The 20989-nt window shown below is 37.2% G+C and overlaps 1 protein-coding gene across 4 annotated transcripts in view; it reads left to right on the top strand.

Moving 5' to 3' along the window:
* Positions 1-20989, top strand: part of INTU (inturned planar cell polarity protein) — an 83315-nt gene that overhangs the window by 17742 nt on the left and 44584 nt on the right. For all 4 annotated transcript variants that reach the window (XM_072788478.1, XM_072788479.1, XM_072788477.1 and 1 more), the window contains exons 2-3: positions 426-961; positions 10120-10205. In XM_072788478.1, coding sequence (XP_072644579.1) covers positions 426-961; positions 10120-10205 — 622 coding nt within the window. The remainder of the gene's footprint in view (positions 1-425; positions 962-10119; positions 10206-20989) is intronic.

Below are 20989 nucleotides of genomic sequence, written 5' to 3'. Positions count from 1 at the left end.
TGCTTTTTTTTTTTTTTTAAGATTTTATTTATTTATTCATGACAGACACAGAGAGAGAGAGAGAGAGAGGCAGAGACACAGGCAGAGGGAGAAGCAAGCTCCATGCAGGGAGCCTGACGTGGGACTCAATCCCGGGTCTCCAGGATCACACCCTGGGCTGAAGGCGGCACTAAACCGCTAAGCCACCTGGGCTGCCCTCACTATGCTTTTTTGATTCCCTCTCCTCCAACCCCAGTTCTTCAAGACTCTTAAAAAGTGTCCTAGGAAATAATGTTGATGCTTACAATAAATCAGAAATAGTGAGACTTTGAAAGAATCAAAGAATTTTCACCTCCTCCCACCTCCCTGCGTGCCCATGCCCAAAAAACATAACTATTTTTCTTATGTTTGGCTGCTATTCAGAATATCTTTTCTCTTTTTTATAGTGATGTTGAACCCGAATGGCTGGACAATGTGCAGAAAAATGGAGAATTATTTTATTTGGAATTGAGTGAAGATGAAGAAGAAAGCCTCCTTCCTGAGACTCCTACTGTGAACCATGTCCGGTTCAGTGAAAATGAAATTATAATTGAAGAAGATTACAAAGAAGGAAAAAAGTATGAACCTAAGCTGAAGCGGTTTACCAAAATTTTAAAAAGTAAAAGTCTTTTACCCAAGCGCTACAATAAAAAAAATAGCAATGACAATGAGCCAGTGTCCATTCTAAAGCATCAGTCCAACCCAAAAACAGGAGTTGTTGTCCAACAGCGGTATAAAGATGTGAATATTTATGTAAACCCCAAAAAGTTAACTGTAACCAAAGCCAAAGAGCAGCTCAAGCTTCTGGAAGTACTGGTTGGGATTATTCATCAGACTAAGTGGAGCTGGAAAAAAAGTGGGAAACAGGGCATTGGAGAGAGACTTGTGGTCCATGGCCTGCTACCAGGAGGATCTGCTATGAAGAGTGGTCAGATATTAATTGGTAAGTGTTGCTGGTAAATATCAGTTCTTGTGTGCAGAGATTCATGATTAATGATGTTTTGTGAGACATGATCAAAACAGAATTCTATCCAAAGTCTCAACAGATTAAGGACTGCTTGGTGATATTTGGGATAATAGTGAAATTGTTAAGCATGGTGTACTTCAAGGAAGGCCATGCTGTTCTTAAATAAGGTTTTTGGTAAGTTGAGGCGTGTGCCTCGTTTAAGCCAAGGAATAGCTTAACTAATTTTTGAGTTTTGAATTATATAATTATATTTCATCTTGGTTATATTTGCTGACAAGAGAAAGAAAATAAGCTAATTTTACAATGATAATTTAGATTTGAATGACCTATATCCAACAGCATGATATAAAAATATGTAATTTATGAATAAAAATACTTTTAAATTGTATGTTTGCACTTGAGTACACTAAATTCTTGGAGTGGTTTTAAGCTGTTTCATTTGGCATATTTAGCAACAATGATGTTATACATAAATTTCCTTTTAAGGGTGCTTGTCATAAAACATTTCATCAATTTTAAGGGGAAAAAAATCCAAAAGTCATTCTGAATATATATTAAGGTGAGCATTTTGTATTGCTAATACATTTTTAGCGTTGGATATAATGCTTGAGTCATAGCAACTTTATTACTTAGATAAAGCTGTATTAGTCAAATGTGAAAATATATTGTTAATGAAACTTAAGTTATTAACAGATTTAAAAACTCATGGTCTTTTAAGTTGACTCAGCCTATAAGATTTAGATAAACTGGGACACCTGGGTGGCTCAGCGGTTGAGTGTCTGCCTTGGGCCCAGGGTGTGATCCTGGGGTCCCGGGATCGAGTCCCACATTGGGCTCCCTGCGGGAAGCCTGCTTCTCTCTCTGCCTGTATCTCTGCCTCTCTCTCTCTCTCTGTGTCTCTCATGAATAAATTTTTAAAAATCTTAAAAAAAATTAGATAAACTTTTATAGCTACTTTAGAAACATTTAAAAATATTTCTTAGTCTAAATTGCATTTGTTCATTGATTCAATGAAACTTTTGAACATTTGCTAAGTGTCAGGAATACAAAGATTACTCTAAGGATCCACTTACACTTCTTAAGAAGCTCAGACTGTGATGGAAGAGATGGGTCAGAAAGAGGCAGACTGGGGCCTGGATGGCTCAGTCAGTTAAGCATCTGCCTTCGGCTCAGGTCATGATCTCAGAGTCCTGGGATAGAGCTCCACGTGGGGCTCTCTGCTCTGTGGGGAGCCTGCTTTTTCCCCTTCCTCTGCTTCTCCCCCTGCAGGTGCTTGCTCTCTCTTTCTCTGTCAAATAAATAAAATCTTTAAAAAAAAAAAAGAAGTAGGTAGACAGTTTCACATAGTATGATAAGTGCAGTGATAGGGGTTTACAAGGGCGAAATCACATAGGAAGGACATCTATGCAGTGGGTGTTCCAGATGGTTGCAACAAGATCTCCCTATTCCTTTCTTACAACGTCATGTTGATACTCCTTCCATGAAGAGTTAAGTTTTTGGGTCCTCCCCTCCCTACCCCTGTGGGCCTGGACTACAGCTTAACTAGTACTATGTGATCTCAGGGGTGGAATCATAAGAGGTGATGCAGCTTCTGCTTAGTATTCTTGGAGTCCAGTTTTCATTGTGTGAGCAAGGGTGGTCCACATGAAGAGGCCACGAGTAGTATTCCAGCTAATCACCCCAACAGAGGTCTCAGCCGCCCTGCAGCATCAATTAGTTACCACACATGAGTGAAGAAGGCTTCCAGATAATTCCAACCCCAACCACCATCTGACTGCAACTACATGAGGAACCCTGAGTGAGAACCTCCGCTAAGCCCAGTCAGCCCCAGAACCAAGAAGGATAATAGGTGGTGGTGGTTGTTTTAAATGCCTAAGTTTTGGGGGATCCCTGGGTGGCTCAGCGGTTTGGTGCCTGACTTTGGCCCAGGGCACAATCCTGGAGTCCCGGGATCGAATCCCACGTCGGGCTTCCGGCATGGAGCCTGCTTCTCCCTCCCCTCCGCCTGTGTCTCTGCCTCACTCTCTCTCTATGTCTATCATAAATAAATAAATCTTAAAAATAAATAAATAAATAAATAAATTAATTAATTAATAAATACCTAAGTTTTGTGGTCATTTGTTATGCAGTAACAGATAGCTAATGCATGCTTACGTTCTCTCAGGTGCTCAACTTCCTCTTTTGTAAAATGTCTCTAAGGTTTATTCTTTGTTCTTTCAGAGGATGCCAGAATTCATGCTTATGAAATCTTGCCTGGTTGTTGCCAACCACCATAATTTTAGGATACCACAAGATGGGAAACGCCTATATTTATCTGGGGCCTCTGTTCAGGACCTAATTGGACTGATTTGTAGACAAATCTCTAAAATTCTTTTTGCCCATTTCTCTTGAACCCTAGTGGAGAGGTGGTTATGATCAGTGAACGTCCTATTCCATGTTTACTTTCCCCTGATCCTCACTCCAGTCTGCTGAATCCTCTAGGAATGACGCTTTTGTCTTCTCATACCATCTGTGTGGGAGGAAAGAGAATGAACTATAGAGAGGGAGAGACTACTATATAGTCCTGTTGATTATATTTAAAATAATTTAAAGATACACATGATGCTCAGAGTATACTTCTTGGCCTGAATGTAGTTACATAAATATGTGCATTTTTTGATAATTTACTGTTGTACTACTACAGTTTGTGCACTTTTCTGCATGTGTATTGAGTAGCAATAAAAAGGCAAAAAAAATGAAGTTCATCATTTCAGTTTCATAATGGAAGAGTTTATGATTTACCAATATGTAAAAAAAATTGTCAGAATAAAATGATTATTTCATCCTTGATGAATAGCAAAAGGTTTGGTTGATAAATAAGCCCTCAAAAACAGTTATTGAATAAATGTACATACTATGTAGAAAAATAGGGGAAAATGATTAGAAGTAAATATAAATGCAGCAAAATGCTAGTAGAGTTGGGTTTGTGTGGAGACATTATAAATGTTTTTTTCTTTTTTCAGATGTTTAATTTTATGGTTATGTTGTATATTTTTAAAGTCACATACTTTGGGAATAAATAATGGACAATTAAAATGTCATGGTGACTTTGATAATCCCACAGGATGGAATTCTCTCATTTGTTTCTTTCATTGTTTCATTTCACACTGAATTCTGTGGTTGAACTGTGAGGTAACCCCATATGCAGGAGGATCTTGAAAACTTTGTCCTGGTAATGCAGTATGCTGGGGTGACTTCTGCCATTGTCTTAGCTGGAGAATGACCCTCCTTTGACTAAAGTGTGTTGGCCAACACAGTGAGACTGGTGACTGTTTTCATTCTTTCCCTTTCATGACAGTAGAACTCATGTTCTATTCTGATTCTTCTTTTACTGGGATTCTGGGGGGTTTGCTGCATTTTCTGGTGCCATTTTTGCAGTTCTTTCTGCTGACTTAACTCCTTATTTTTTATTTCTGAGTTTTTCTTAAAGTTTGACCGCTGAGGGGCACTAGGGTGGCTCAGTCAGTTAAATATCTGACTTTTGATTTTGGCTCAGGTCATGATCTCAGGGTTGTGAGTTCAAGCCCCGTGTTGGGCTCCATGCTGGGTGTGGAGCCTGCTTGAGATTCTCTTTCTCCCTCTGCCCCTCCCTGCTCCTTCCCACCCCCATGCACGTGAATGCAGGTGCTCTCTCTCTTTCAAATAAATAAATCTTAAAAAAAAAAAAAAGTTTGACAGCTAATTGCTCCTTGACTACGAGTAGCCAGTCTGTATCCCTAAACCAAAGCAAATCCTCTTTTTACCTGCATCCTAGAAATTATGTATCACCTTGGTGATTTTTTTTTCATCAAGATGACCCAGTTTTGCTAGTTTAAGTAGGTGTTTTTTAAGGATTGGAAAGGATAGGGTTAAAGAAATCACACATTAATGTTCTAAACACATTAACAGTAAAAGTTTTATTTTAAGTGCTTTTTGTGTAACTTCTAAGGTTCTCACCTGTGATCACTGAATAACTTTGTTTTGTATGACACACTTGTGCTATTTCTCTTTTAAATTTTTTGAAGTTTTTTTACTTTTTAGAAATCTTTTTGAGGTATAACATTCATAACATGGACAAATCTTAAGTATACATTGAATGAATTTTGACATATGTATATGCCTGTGTAACTACCACCCAAAGAACATTTCCAGTACCCAGAAGGTTCCATAGTGCCTCCTCCCAGTTAATACCTCCTTCCTTCTGAAAGTCAAGTTTTCTATCAACAGAGTTGGTTTTTCCTCCTCCTCTTCTTCTTTTTTTAATTTTACCTCTTCTTAAACTTCATTTAATAGAAAAATATAGGGTATATTCTCTTGTGTTTATTTTCTTTATTTTATAATCTTGGGAAATATCCAGGCTTTTGATATGTGATATTCCATTGTATATTCATTTTTACATTTCACTGTTGATGGACATTCCGCTTGTTTCCAGTTAAACATTTGCAGTGCTTTTTTAAAAAGATAGGTTCGGTTTTTTGTGAGCATCTAATGAATGGTTTTTATTCTCTAATATTTTACATGTTGTTATTTGATACATATTTTCATTTTCACCTTCTGTAAAACTTGAAACATTTCAATTTTCTTTTTCCCCCTTTAAAAAAAAAGATTTATTTATTTATCTATTTTAGAGAGTGAGAGCAAGATAAGAGAGGGGCTGACAAAAATGGACACAGTCTCAAGCAGACTCTGAGCTGAGCATGGAGCTCAGCTTGGGACTCGATCTTACAACTCCGAGATCATAACTGAGCCAAAACCAAGAATTGCGCGCTTAACCGACAGAGCCACCTGAGCCACCCCAGTGTTTCAGTTTTTTTAAAGTATCTCTGCCGTATTTGTCTCTTCTCCTTCATATCATTTCTTTCCCACATTTTGCCTGTGGTACTTGACCCAGTAGAAAAGGAATGAAACAAGCAGTGACTTAATTGGAAAGGTAGAATTAGAGTTTTTAGGCCTTCCTAGAGAGCATCTGGTGCAGTCACTTCCTTTTACAGATGAGTACCAGAGGGATTATATGATTTATCCAAGAACAGAGGTCAATCAGTTGATAAAGCTGGGACCTACAAGTTCTGATTTCCATTTTCAGAAACTCTTTCACTTGCTGTGGTGCTCACTTGAATGAGTGGGGAAAGTGCCAAAGGATTTCTCTTTGAAGCCAAAAAGAAAAGAAATTATTTAATCCTTTCAAAATGTAATTGGAAATAAGGATTAAGCTATAACAATGTACCACTTAACCCATTTAATCCATTTGATACACTTATCCAAAAGAAATAATCTAAAACAGATCTCTGAACCATGCCCTGTATGTCAGATCAGGCCAAGCACTCATCTTTGTAGTCTGCAAACTGAGAATGGTTTTTACCTTTTCAGTGATTAAAATAAAAAAAATCAAAAGAAGAATACTTTATTACATATGAAAATTATATGAAATTCAAATGTTAGTGTTGATAAATAAAATTGTATTGGAACACAGCCATATTCATGTGTTTGTTGTCTATTGCTGCTTTTGAGCTGTAGTTGCAGAGTAGAATAGTTGCTGCAACAAAAGCCATATGGCCTTCAGAGCCTGAAATATTTACTTATCTGGCCCTTTGTGAAAAGTTTGCTGACCCTAGATGTAAAAGAAGGCAAACTATGTGCATGAAAACATTTATTTAAACATTTTTTAGTAATAATAAAAAATAAAAAGCATGAAAATGTCAAACTGGAGTATGGTTATTTGAATTATAATTTAATAAGTGTATGCATTATTTGACTATTAAAATTATAATCTAAATACTATGTACCAACATAAAAACTCTTATTACTTGAGAGATTTAAAAGGGTGACATTCCTTTATACATCATTTGTGTCAATATAGGTAAAGACTAAAAATAATTTATGAAAATGACTATGGCTATAGTGCTAGGGTCATCAATAATTTTTCCAAATTTCTGTAGTTTTGTTTTCTATTTTAATGAGAAATAAAAACCTTGCACCAGTTTCTTATCCAGCATCATCAGGGAATGTGATATTTGACTTAAATATTTTGAATGATAGTTCTAGTATATGAGCCACCATTATTCAAGGATTTCTAGAATGAGAAATTAGGACGGACCTTAATTTTCTGATTATGCCTGCATGTTATAAATGAGGAATTGTTATTAGAGCTTTAAAAATATATAAGGGCAGCCCGGGTGGCTCAGTGGTTTAGCGCTGCCTTCGGCCCAGGGCCTGATCCTGGAGACCTGGGATCAAGTCCCACGTCAGGCTTCGTGCATGGAGCCTGCTTCTCCCTCTGCCTTGCCTGTGTCTCTGCCTCTCTCTCTCTCTCTCTGTCATGAATAAATAAATAAAATCTTTAAAAAAAAGTGTTTTAAAAATATATATATATGTATATATAATAAAGTTAATTCTCTCAAAATTTAAGAATTTTTCGGACAGTAAATGCATTGATTTGAATGTATAAAATAGCAATATGGTAACTATGTTTCAAAAGCCAGATTTTCTTTCCCCTAAATCAAATTCAGCTTAGTTTAAAAGACCAGTTTAAATTCACAGCCTGATTCCACCACACTGGCACATACATATTTCCCAGTCCTTCTGTGCATAAATTCTCCTTTTAACAAGATTAATTTATTTTTTTCTCCAGTGACCTCTTTGAACTTTGTATATCCAGATCTATTCTTTATCTTTCATGGTCCCTAATTCCTATTTGGGTCTTAACCAAGACTGCTTTGTATTGTTACACAGATGTATTCATTTTCTATTGATGCTGTGACAAATTACCACAAATTTAGTGGTTTAAAACAACACAAATTTATCATCTTGCAGTTCTGGAAGTTAGAAATCTAAAATAGGTCCTCTTGCACTAAAATCAAAGTATCCACAGAGTTGCATTCCTTATGGATTTTCTAGGCTAGAAATCTCTTTCCTTGGCTAACTTTTCAGAGACCACCTGAATTCCTTATCTTGTCCCTTCCTGCATCTTCAAAGCCAGCAGCATAGCATTTTCAAGCTTCTCTCTGACTCTGACCCTCCTGGCTCCTTCCTTATAAATACCCTGCGATTACGTTGGGCCACCTAGATAATATCCTTAACTTAATTACATCTGCCACATCCCTTTTGCCATGTAAGGTAACATTCACAGATTTCAGTGATTAGGATGTGGACAATTTTAGGGGACCATTCATCTGCCTACCACAGTCGGGTTTTTTTGGTAAAATAATGAGCTTTAATTTTTTTATAATAGTAATATTTATTTAACGTAATAGTTTAGAAAAAAAGAGCCTATACACCCAAAGGCAACATTTTACGTATATCTTTTTTCTAGATTTATGTGTAATAGTTTCGTTTTAAAAATAGTTTCTCGGAGTACCTTGGAGTGCCATTTGGTTAAGCATTTGCCTTCAGCTTAGGTCATGATCCCAGGGCCCTGGGATTGAGTCCCTCACCCCCTCATTGGGTTCCCTGCTCATGCATGCATGTGCGTACTCTTTCTCTGAAAATCTTTAAAGAATAATAATAATTTCTTAAACTGTATATTCATTTTGTATATAGTATAAGTAGAGCAGTAAACAAACTTTGGCATATATATTATCATAGCCCTTGGTGCCTTTCAGTATGCATTTGATATAAGTAGATGCTGAGAAATTGTTGGATTTTCTCAAATATTAATTTTACATTGAGGAATTGATTTAAGCACTGTGATAAACTGATTTCACCTCTTTCTATTTTATTTAACTTTTGAATGTATCTTGATAAAATTTTCCATCAGTAATTTGCAGAGCATTTCTTATCTAATAGTTCAAACCAATTCACGCAGTTCATTTCCTTTCAGCCTTTGGCAGGGCATACTAATGACTTCTGTGTGCTTGTTAAGAAAGAACTTTGCTGCCCACTGCAGTGATACAATGTCCAGGAAGCCTGCCACTTCTGAGTCACAGAGATGCTGAGAAAAACTTGAGGAAAACAAATATCTGAGAGAATGAGAAGTGGATATAATATTTCTGTTACAGAAAGAGAAAATTTTCTACTAAACACTTAAAAATATGTATACTACACTCACTCTAATTAATTTTCATATCTGTTATGACAATACATGTATGTCTCCTGCTTTTAGAGTTTTGTTAGACATGTTTTCAGATGATTACTCCCCACAACACTGGCTCTATTGTTCAAGGCTGTTCACTACACAAACATTCTTGAAATAATAATCCAGAACAAGGACTTTCAGTGCCTTGCCTTACAAGATGTACAAAAACATGAGGGACTGATGGAGAATTGTCTACTAACACTATTATCTGTATGCATGTCTATTATCCGTCTTCCCCAGAGTATGAAGCTCTGTGACAGTAGAGATTTTCGTCTATTCAGTTCTCTATCTGTAGTGCCTAGAACAGTGCGTGGTATACAGTAGGTGCTCAATAAATATCTGTTAGATGAATATTAATTATTTGGTCCATTTCCTAATGATATATTTAGGAATGATAGAAAATAACCTTGGTGTATATATATTTCTATTAATAAAAAACTCACTGATATATTGATATTACCTCTGTGTTATAAAAGTAAATTTCCACTTTAACACTGATCTTTATTTTATGAAAGTTTGATAAACATACACATTTACAGAAAAGCCGTGGAAAAGAAGCTTTTACCAAAATATGCTGTGAATTTTGTTATGGTTGGGGCCTTTGAAACAAAGAGCTGTGTATAGACACAGATCAATAATAACAGTGAATGCTGCAGCATGTTGAGTTATGATGTACCACATGAATTTAATTACAGTTTCAGCCAAATTTTTTACTGTGTAAGTACTTGGTTAATGCTACAAATTTTGTATTTGTCCTTTGAGTTGACATAATCCTCCCAATTGTATCCGAAATGAGAATATTCATCTCTTTAAATATCCATAGGTTGTCTTTAGTGATCGCATAACATTGGGCTGCATTATAATATAAGAAAAGAGTGGAATGGGAGCTTAGCTCTGCTGCTATGAGCTATATAATAATACATAATGAATTCCATAGTACTTTGAAGAGGTTGGAATAGATGCTTTTTAAAAAAAATGTTCTAAGTTTTAGTTAGTTTTTAATGTTTGTATATTCATACAACAACCTTTGTTATTCTGTTTTCAGGTGATGTCCTTGTTGCTGTGAACGATGTTGATGTGACCTCTGAGAACATAGAGAGAGTTCTGTCTTGCATTCCTGGACCTATGCAGGTATGAACGGTTTTTGTATTTTATGATGGGTTACAGAAAATAAGGACAACTTGTACTGTTTTCTTTTTTAAGATTCTGAAAATTATTATGTATAAGGTGAGTTACACTTACATGCTTGACTATGTAAAAAATTTTAGCTCTTGTTAACATTTTTAGCTTTTGGAGATTATTCTAAATAGATAAAGAAATATCTACAAATAAAACTCCTATGTGGGCAGCGCCGGTGGCTCAGCAGTTTGGCACCGCCTTCAGTCCAGGGCCTAATCCTGGAGACCCGGGATCGAGTCCCACGGCCTGATCCTGGAGACCAAGGATCGAGTCCCACGTCGGGCTCCCTGCGTGGGGTCTGCTTCTCCCTCTGACTGTGTCTCTGCCTCTCTCTCTCTTTCTGTGTGTGTCTCTCATGAATAAATAAAAATCTTTAAAAAAAAAAAAAACAAACTCCTATGTAAAGCAGGAATAATGACAATAATAAGAAAATATATCATGACCAACCTGCTATTATAACTACTATACATGTTGAAAATCCAGTTCTTAGAGGAGTCATTTTAAACAGTTATGGAATTTTCTTTTCTCTGATTTATTAACATCACTATTCCTGTGAAGTTTTTTTTTTAACATGGCTTTGTTTATTTTAAAAACTAGTTATACTATTTTCTTGATTTTTTTTCCTGATATCTAGTTTAGCCTTATTCCTGAGCTTTTATTGAGCTAGTGAATTATTTTTCATTCCTTGTAGGTAAAAAGAAATCTCTTTTATAATAGTTATTTTGATAGTCTAAGCATTGACATTTCGTATCATAGATGATGACATTTTTAGGTCATTAGATGTATTTTGAAAATGGTGTACTTTCTTTTTATGAATGCTCTGCTCCTGTTAGTATCAGGAATTAGTTTTCTGTCTTTTGAGGGATAGGGAGGATGATGTGCTTTAGATAGGTTAGATATTCCATCAGACTGTGAGAGGATGAAGCACTTTCTGGATTGATCAGGAAAAAGAACAGAATCCTGGATAAATAAAAATCTTCCTGCATCTGATTTGAGATTCTGAAATGAAAGGACCCATGATGAAATTATTTTTTTTCTAAGAAATAACATTTCCCTTATGTTCTCTTCTTTCTCTTTTTTTCTCTTCTTTCTCTTAAAACACACATGCGTGCGTGCATGCACACACACACACACAAACATACACGCCCCAAAGACACACATGGATGCTCTATCCAAGTAGCTACCTTTGGAAGTGCAAAATGAAGGTGCTAGAATAACTATGGTATAGCCAGTGACCGGCAGTGCCTAGGAATGGATAGAGATATGCCAGTAGAGATGGGGTGGTGTTTGAAATGCCAGTAGAGATGGGGTGGTGTTTGAAATATTAACAATCAGGCAGATAGCAGCCATCGTGCTGAAATAGGGTACACTGTTGTCCCAGATGCGGAGAGGTCGCAGGGTGAGCCAGGGTACTAGCACACCTGATGGGGCTCAGACAGCAACTACTTAGCAATCACTAAGGAAGAATTACAGTATTGTAACAACTAACTCAGCTTCCCCCCAGTAAACTGGCTGCACCTGAGCCCCGGGTCAGGGCCTCTGCTTTCTCGCCTCCATCAGTTGCAGGTGCCTGCCACTGTTGCTGGAGTTCAACCATGTCTCTTCTGTCTTCCCAAATTATGTTTACAGTGAAGTCACATTTTACTGATGTTTAACTAACATGTACAAGTTCAGCTAAGCACACTCAGAAGTTTAAAAAAAAAAAAAAAAGGGAAGAAATAATGATTTAAATATTTTGGTACAATTCCACCCACTATTTGCATGTCCTCGTTAAGTATGAAATAGGAGTCGTGTATCTGCTGTTTGCCCAGTTTGCCTTTTATGGCATGAACATCTTGCTGCATTAAGTGTGGTTCTGTATTTACACACACACACACACACACACACACACACAGCTCTTACGTGCCAATATGTACACCCTGTGCCTAAATGAAAAAAACAGCAGTTTGTTTTGAAAATGGAAGAAAAACAGTTTTGAATTTTGAATTGCTTGAATTTATCATATTCAGAGAATATGTTATACTCCAGCACTCTGGCACGTTCTTGCCTTCCTGATGTAAGTTCACAGTGATTTTGACAGTATATAATTGCAGAATATAATCCTATCATAAGATGTATATTATTAAAATCTTTTTATTATTTTAGAAAATAAACTTTTTTTCTTATTATAAAGGTAATACATGCTTATTGTAAAAATTGGAAAATGTGAAGAAGTAAGAGACAAAATCTTTTAAAATCCCACCATCTGGGCATCCTGGGTGGCTCAGCAGTTTAGCACCACCTTCAGCCCAGGGCATGATCCTAGAGACCCAGGATCGAGTCCCACGTCAAGCTCCCTGCATGGAGCCTGCTTCTCCCTCTGCCTGTGTCTCTGCCTCTCTCTCTCTCTCTATCTCTCATGAATAAATAAATAAAATCTTTAACAAAAAAATCCCACCATCTGAGAATATTCATGATTAATATTTTGGAATATTTTATTCTAGTTTAACCCCTTGAGTATAAACATATATGCATATTTTTTACTAGCAGAATTGGTATTATAGCTGTGTCATACTCAAGTAAGCACCAGCATTTAGCATAATGTTTCCTTAATAATGATTTAGAACGTAGTTAAAATTCCTTTAGCCAGAGATAATGTTTAATTAGTAAACTATGTTTTTCTTAAATCATTAGTGTTGGAAGGGAGGTAAAGTATAAGCCTGTCCCTACTACCCATGTAAACTAGGAGGTTCAGGGAAGGTGGGAGTAGAATTGGAAAGGGAACTAGTGTTTGTACATACCAAGCAGTACATGGGTGTTTTGCTAGTATCATTTCTCTTAGTAATCTCATTTATTCTTCATAACAGTCTGTAAGATACCAATAATTGTATTTCTGTTTTATATGTGAAGAAAAAGAATCTAAGAGAGATGTAATGATTTCTCCAAGGTTGCAGAATTAATGACTCCGGGAGCTGAAACTGACTCCAGCGCATGATCCTTCCCATTTTTCACACAACCTGGGTGTGTCCCCGTCCCTGCTGGGCCAGAACTGAGGGCCAGACTAATTGAGGTCCCGGAAAAAGTTGCTTTACCTGCTTTCTGTCTTTGGCGTCTGAAACAGTTATTCAAGCAGTCAGAGAAGAGGAATGCTGATTTATAAAGACTACTGTATGAGACTTTTTAACATTTAAATTTGGAAATATCTAATGGCAATATTTCAAACTTCTACTCGGTGTATAAAAATGGTCTGAAAGCTTCTTGTCATCTGACAGAGCATGTCCTCAGGAGCTACATCTGCCATGCGGTAATGTGGTAGAATGAGGTCAGAGCTCCATTTAAACCTGGCTCTGAGCAAGTTGCTAGACTGTTCTGGATTTCAGTTTTCTCAGCTATAATCAGAGGAGATTTGAGCAAATGTATCTGAGCCCAGTTCCAACTCTGCAGTTCTGTGATTGATTTTTAAATGAGTCTGTTATAAATAAATTCAGAATACCAGAATGAAATCCAGAGGTGAAGCTTACTTGCTAGGTGAGGTACAAAAAGCCCAAATAATTTCTTTTAAAGCCAAGTTTTGGGACGCCTGGGTGGCTCAGCGGTTGAACGTCTGCCTTTGGCTCAAGGCATAATCCTGGGGTCTGGGATCGAGTCCCACACCGGGCTCCCTATAGGGTACCTGCTTCTCCCTCTGCCTGTGTCTGTGTCTCTCTCTCTGTGTGTCTCTCATGAATAAAGAAATTAAGTCTTAAAAAAAAAAATAAAGCCAAGTTTTAACATTCTGCAAAAATAGTTGTCTTAGATTCTCCAAAAATATTATCTGTCCTGAAAGAAAAAAAAGGCTAGAGAATTGTTCTAGACTAAGGGAGACTGAAGTAACATCCTACTAAATACAGTAGCTAGCTAATCCTTAATTGATCCTGGATTGCAGTGGGGAACAGCTATATTGGGACAATATGGGAAATTTGGGCACAGACTTTGAGAACAGTATTATATTTAATATTCGAATTCCTAAGTGTGATAATTGTATTTGGTTGGTAGGAGAAGGCCCCTATCCTTAGGATATGTGTGCTCAGGTATTCAGCAATGAAGCATTAAATTGTCTGCAGATAATTCTGAAGTGATTCAGCCAAATTTTTTTTTTTTGAATACAGAAAGTGGGGGTGAGGAGGGAAGGAGAGGGGAGTAAGAGAAAAGGAGAACGCAAATGTGACAAAATGTTAACAATTGGTGAAACTGGGTGAGAAATAAAGTGTGGGCAATTATTATGTTCTTACAACTTTTCTGTAGGTTTGAAATTTTTTAAATAAGAAGTTGTGGGTTTGAGAAAACGGTTTTATATCTAAAGTGACAAGAACAAAGATGCAAGTACCCTTCTAATTACTAACTTTGTGACCTTTATTGCTGCAGCTCTATGCACTCATTTATTTAACAAGCACATAATTATATATATTATAGTATATGCCACCCATTCCCGGCTTGATCAGGGAGCCTGGGTTCAAATTTTGCAGTTGACCAGGATTGATTGTATTAAGCACTGGGCCATAGCTTGTTTTCCTGGAGCTTTGGAGGAAGACAACTCCTTTTGTAGGAGATCAGCCTGTAGAATATTAGTCTTGGACTCTTACCTCTCAAGTACTTTTTAGGTCCAGGAGAAGGGGAGAATTCTTTTTTTTTTTTTTAAGGTTTTATTTATTTATTCATGAGAGACACAAAGAGAGAGGCAGAGACATAAGCAGAGGGAGAAGCTCTCCCTGCAGGGAGCCTGTTGGGGGACTGGATCACAGGACCCTGGGATCACACCCTGAGCCGAAAGCAGATGCTCAAGTGCTGAGCTACCCAGGCGTCCCAGGAAAAGTCTTTTTAAAGGAGATGATGGTTAGGTGGAATGTTTTAATTTTTATTATTGCCTTGTTCCACAAAAGTGATATATATGCTGTGGAAATACTAGGAAATAGACTGGAAAAAAATAAAAATAAATAAATTTGTAAATCTCTATTCTCAGAACCCAGAAGTACCATCTGTGTTGATATTTTAAAGTGGAGGACTGGCTTGATCAGATTTGCCTTTTAGAAATATTTCACTCTGAATGGTACTAGAGGTTGGGAAACCAGGTGACCACCTTCACAGCAGTCCAGAAGAGAGGTGATAAAGGCCTAAGCAGAGCATTGTTGTGGATATGAGGAAGGAGTAGATTAGATTTAAAATAATGTGAGGCAAAAAGGACAATACTTCCTACAGGATAATGAAAAGTCCAAGATCCCTTCCAGGTTTCATCTTGAATAACTCAGTGAGATTGCCCAAAAGAGAAGAGGATCAAGGAGAGATAATTTGTTGAGTCTGACTCAATTTCTTCAGAATTTTGATTGAGGAATATTCAAAGAATCTGCCAGACAAAGGAGAAAGAATCAGACAGGCAAATAGCAGCATAGATGCTGTAAGAGAGACCCCATGAGAACCATGGGGCAGAGTTGAGACTGGTCTACTCTTGGAGCTGCTCCAGATTCTAACAACCTTTCTGGTTCCCATCTGTGAAGAGGATGGCATGGTAGGAAAGAAAGAATTCGCTTGTTTGTTTGACAGAGGCTGAAGAGACATTGCTTGTTAAATGGAAGGGTTGAAGATAGAAGTAGAGAGGGGATAATTAAAAAACAAGATTTTGGAAGTGATGAGTTATGGAGGGCATGTCTTTTGATCCAGGGAAAGGCACATCATTTCCTGAACTGGAAGGAAAGGAAGAAAGGATGGGCAAACTGCACACACAAAAAAACATTTTGAGGGAGACAGGCAATGAGGAATGATGAAACATGTTACAGGTTAATGTCCTCGGAGGAACAACAGAACCCCCCCCCTTTTTTTTTAAGATTTTATTTATTTATTCATGAGAGACAGAGAGGCAGAGACATAGGCAGTGGGAGAAGCAGGCTCCTTGCAGGGAGCCTGATGCAGGACTCGATCCCAGATCTTGGGATCATGCCCTAAGCCGAAGGCAGACACTCAACTGCATCCTAGAAAATCCTTTTATAAGAAGTTTCATGTGAACTATTTTATATTAGATTATTTATTTGTTTTTTTTAAGATTTTATTTATTTATTTAGAGAGAGAGAGAGCATGACCTGGGGGAGGGGCAAAGGAAGGAGGAGACAGAAAACACCAAGCTGACTCCATGCTAAGTGTGGAGCCTGACTTGGGGCTCAGTCTCATGACCCTGAGGTCATGACCTGAGCCAAAATCAATTTGGACACTCAACCAACTGAGCCACCCTGGCACTCCACTCTAGATGTTTCTTAATAAAATTTTCTGTAAAATATATCCTTAATATTTATGTATATCAACCCCCTTTTTAAAATAGTGCATAACTCTTGATTTAGTTATTTGTCTCATCCATTATTATTTTATCAAAGCAACCAGATATCCTGACATTTAAAGCTACTTAACATGTAAACTTTTCAAAATGTCTTGCTGAAGTGTAATTATCTTTGCATTATGGAGCTGACTTTACTTAAATCTGAAGAATGGTGGCTAAAATAGTTCTTAAAAGAATTTTAATGGATGGGTCTGTGGTGAGTGTATTTGTTTGAGTTTTTAACATGGTGAGGAGAAAGCGTCCTTACACCACAAAAAAGAAGTGCAGTTGTTTGCCAAGTATAACATTAGTTCATTTTCAAGTATGTCATTTTTCACTAAGCATAACAAACTAGTCTTAAATTTTAGGTTGTCACTGCTGCCCAAAGTAAAATTAGTGAATTTTTATTTTGAGTTTACCACCTCATTTCCCTTTGTCATTTTTGGTGAGTCACAGCTGATCTTTTGACCTCTCTACCCACAAGAATCTCAGCTGGAAGATGCTTTCCCTGTTGGGAGGCACATTTCTTTCTCTGAAGACCACCTTTTGCCTTGTATGCAAAGCTCTCACAGATACTCCAACAGACCCAACCTGTCTCTGTGACACCTAACTTCCCTAGGATGCAACTCATCTTATGCTCCCTTTGTCAGATTTCTCCCCATCCTCTCCACTCATATACATACCTCCTCACCAAAGACTAATGCTGAGGACATCTAACCTGTCATAAGCTCTGGGTTCAGGATTTCCTAAAATTCTTAGATTTCTCACATTTTCAAGGAACACCACCAAAGGCTCCCGTATATTTTATTTGGACACCCTTAAATCCTCATTCTCCGGTAAAGAGGCCCTCGACCACCAAGCCATTCACTTCATGAGATCCTTTTTTTTTTTTTTTTTTTTTTTTTTTTAAGATTTTACGTATTTATTCATAGAGACAGAGAGAGAGAGGCAGAGACACAGGCAGAGGGAGAAGCAGGCACCATACAGAGAGCCCGACGTGGGACTCGATACAGGGTCTCCAGGATCACGCCCTGGGCTGCAGGCGGCGCTAAACCGCTACACCACCGGGGCCGCCTACTTCATGAGATCCTTGTTCAAGGATTTTATGTTTGTGGTCATGTTTATATTTCTATTTATGTATACACATTTTGAGCATTACTTACTAGAATAGATACAACTCTGAGAATATAGTCTTTAGGCTAATGCTTACTTGTTCTTGTTTAGGTCAAAACTCACACCAAAATATTCTTTTTCATCTTTGTAAGATCATTTCTAAAACAGTGTCTCTTCAGCTGTCTCTGACCTTAACTATATATTAAGTTTCATCAGATAATGCTTGATTGTTCCCATATAGGATCTCTAATTTTTTTATATTATTGTTTAGTTTGCTTATTATTTTCCTCCCAAATTTCTACTCAGCCTTTTTTTATACACTGTTGTAGTATCGAGGGCCCATTTTTCAATAGGTTTATAGCAAACATAAAAACTTTAGTAAAGGCTGATCTTTTCCATTTGGAATATTACATGTTTTGTAAAGGCCTCAGGAAAATTTTATGAAGAATTTCTCCCCTCCTATTTTCTATACAGATTACTGCTGATCTTGACCTAGTTTATCTTTACTCTGAATATATACATATGATGAGTTTAGACCTCATGTCTCTTTTCTACTTGTTAATAAAATAAATGAGACTTATTTTAGAAAAGATGTTTATTTAACTTAATTCACTGTAGGTAGACAGATAATTTAGTGCCCTTGAGATGCCACAGACAGCTATAGAGAAGCAAAATTGAATATAATCATAAATAGTCACTCCTGGGGATCCCTGGGTGACGCAGCGGTTTGGCGCCTGCCTTTGGCCCAGGGCGCGATCCTGGAGACCCGGGATCGGATCCCACGTCGGGCTCCCAGTGCATGGAGCCTGCTTCTCCCTCTGCCTGTGTCTCTGCCTCTCTCTCTCTCTCTCTCTCTCTCTCTCTCTCTGTGACTATCATGAATAAATAAATAAAATCTTTAAAAATAAATAAATAAATAAATAGTCACTCCTTGTCAACAAAAAAACAGTATTTAGATTTTTGTCTTTTGGAAGGTTTTATTCATCAGGACAAATTTGTATTATAGTATATTACTAACAGTTGAATGGGCTGGTAGGATTATGAATAAATTTTTAAAAATAATATGCTTAATATCTTTTATAAAAATATATAAAGCTCATTTTTAAAAAGAATGGCTGTATTAGTATTTATCATATTTAAAGTCAATCAGAGAAGGACAAACATTATATGGTCTCATTCATTTGGGGAATATAAAAAATAGTGAAAGGAAATAAAGGGGAAAGGAGAGAAAATGAGTGGGAAATATCAGGGAGAGAGACAGAACGTGAGAGACTCCTAACTCTGGGAAATAAGCAAGGGGTGGTGGAAGGGGAGGTGGGCGGGGGATGGAGGGGGGGTAGAGGTGACTGGGTGACGGGCACTGAGGGGGACACTTGATGCACTGGGTGTTATGCTATATGTTGGCAAATTGAACTCCAATAAAACAAACAAATATAAATAAATAAATAAATACATAAATAAATAAAGTTGGCCTTAAAAGAAACAAACAGTCCAATCATGAAATGGGCAAAAGACATGAACAGAAATTTCACCAAAGAAGACATACACATGGCCAACAAGCACATGAGAAAACGCTCCGCATCCCTTGCCATCAGGGAAATACAAATCAAAACCACAATAAGATACCACCTCACACCAGTGAGAATGGTGAAAAATTAACACGACAGGAAACAACAAATGTTGGAGAGGATGTGGAGAAAGAGGGACCCACTTGCACTGTTGGTGGGAATGTGAACTGGTGCAGCCACTCTGGAAAACTGTGTGGAAGTTCCTCAAAGAGTTAAAAATAGATCTGCCCTACGACCCAGCAATTGCACTGCTGGGGATTTACCCCAAAGATACAGATACAGTGAAACGGCAGGACACCTGCACCCCGATGTTTCTAGCAGTAATGTCCACAATAGCCAAACTGTGGAAAGAGCCTCGGTGTCCATCGAAAGATGAGTGAATAAACAAGATATGGTCTATGTATACAATGGAATATTACTCAGCCATTTAAATGACAAATACCCACCATTTACTTTGACATAGATGGAACTGGAGGGTATTATGCTGAGTGAAGTAAGTCAATCAGAGAAGGACAAACATTATATGGCCTCATTCATTTGGGGAATGTAAAAAATAGTGAAAGGGAATAAAGGGGAAAGGAGAGAAAATGAGTGGAAAATATCAGTGAGGGTGATGGAACATGAAAGACTGCTAACTCTGGGAAACAAGGGGTAATGGAAAGGGAGACTGGTGGGGAGGATGGGGTGACAGGCACTGAGGGGGGCACTTGACGGGATGAGCATTGGGTGTTATATGTCAGCAAATCGGACTTAAATAAAAAATAAATAACTAAATAAAGTTGGCCTTAAAAATGGCATCTCTTGTAACAAATGATTAAAAATTAGAGATTATTTATTACTATCTTGATAATCATTTTTTTAAAGATTTATTTATTTATTAGAGAGATTGAGAGACAAAGACAGTGAGCAGGGGTAGGGGCAGAGGGACAGGAAGACAAGCAGACTCCCCTCTGTGCCCGATGTGGGCCTTGATCCCAAGACCCTGAGATCATGACCTGAGCTGAAATCAAGAATCAGACGCTAAGCCACCTAGGTGCCCCTATCTTGATGATAACTTTTAAAGATTTTTGTCTAAAATGGAATTTAATGTGTATAGTTTATCTGCTTTTAAATACTGGCTAGACATTTCCCATCCCCAGCTTTATTGAGGTATGATTGACAAATAAAAATTATATATATTTAGGTTGTACATGATTTTTTTAAAAATACACAGTGTGATGATGTAACATACATATATTGAGTAGATTTTTTCTTGATCAAACATGAATTTATCTTTTGACTTAAAATTTAATCTAATTTTAAAAATAAAAGAGTCATTATACTTTAATGTTTAAATTTGAAACTTATGGATTATTACAGTTAGAATATCCTGTTTTACTCATCTGTATTTTGATAAGATTTTAAACATCAGGACTACTTTGTGGTTATATAACTTATGATAGTGTTCTTATTACATGAAATTAGCTGTATCTAGTGAAAACTTCTTTTAGTCAAGACACACATCGATGCTTCTTTAAAATGAACAAGTTATTTTTGGCCAACTGGCATCTAGACACAATTTCCTTTTTCAAGGAAAATTAATTGAGAAATGGAAGCTACCTTTCAACAACTGGAACATGGCCACATTCTAGATTCTTACCAATCTTCTCTGATGACACCAGGCTGTGAAAATAAAACTATCTTGGTAAAACTGATAGGTAACTTTCTCAGGCTCATAGTCCCAGATCCAGCATGTT

The sequence above is a fragment of the Canis lupus genome, chromosome 20 (genome assembly GCF_048164855.1).
Source record: "Canis lupus baileyi chromosome 20, mCanLup2.hap1, whole genome shotgun sequence".
Classification (NCBI taxonomy): domain Eukaryota; kingdom Metazoa; phylum Chordata; class Mammalia; order Carnivora; family Canidae; genus Canis; species Canis lupus.
Note: the sequence above shows the minus strand (reverse complement) of the source record. Positions and strands in the feature narration are given on the sequence as shown.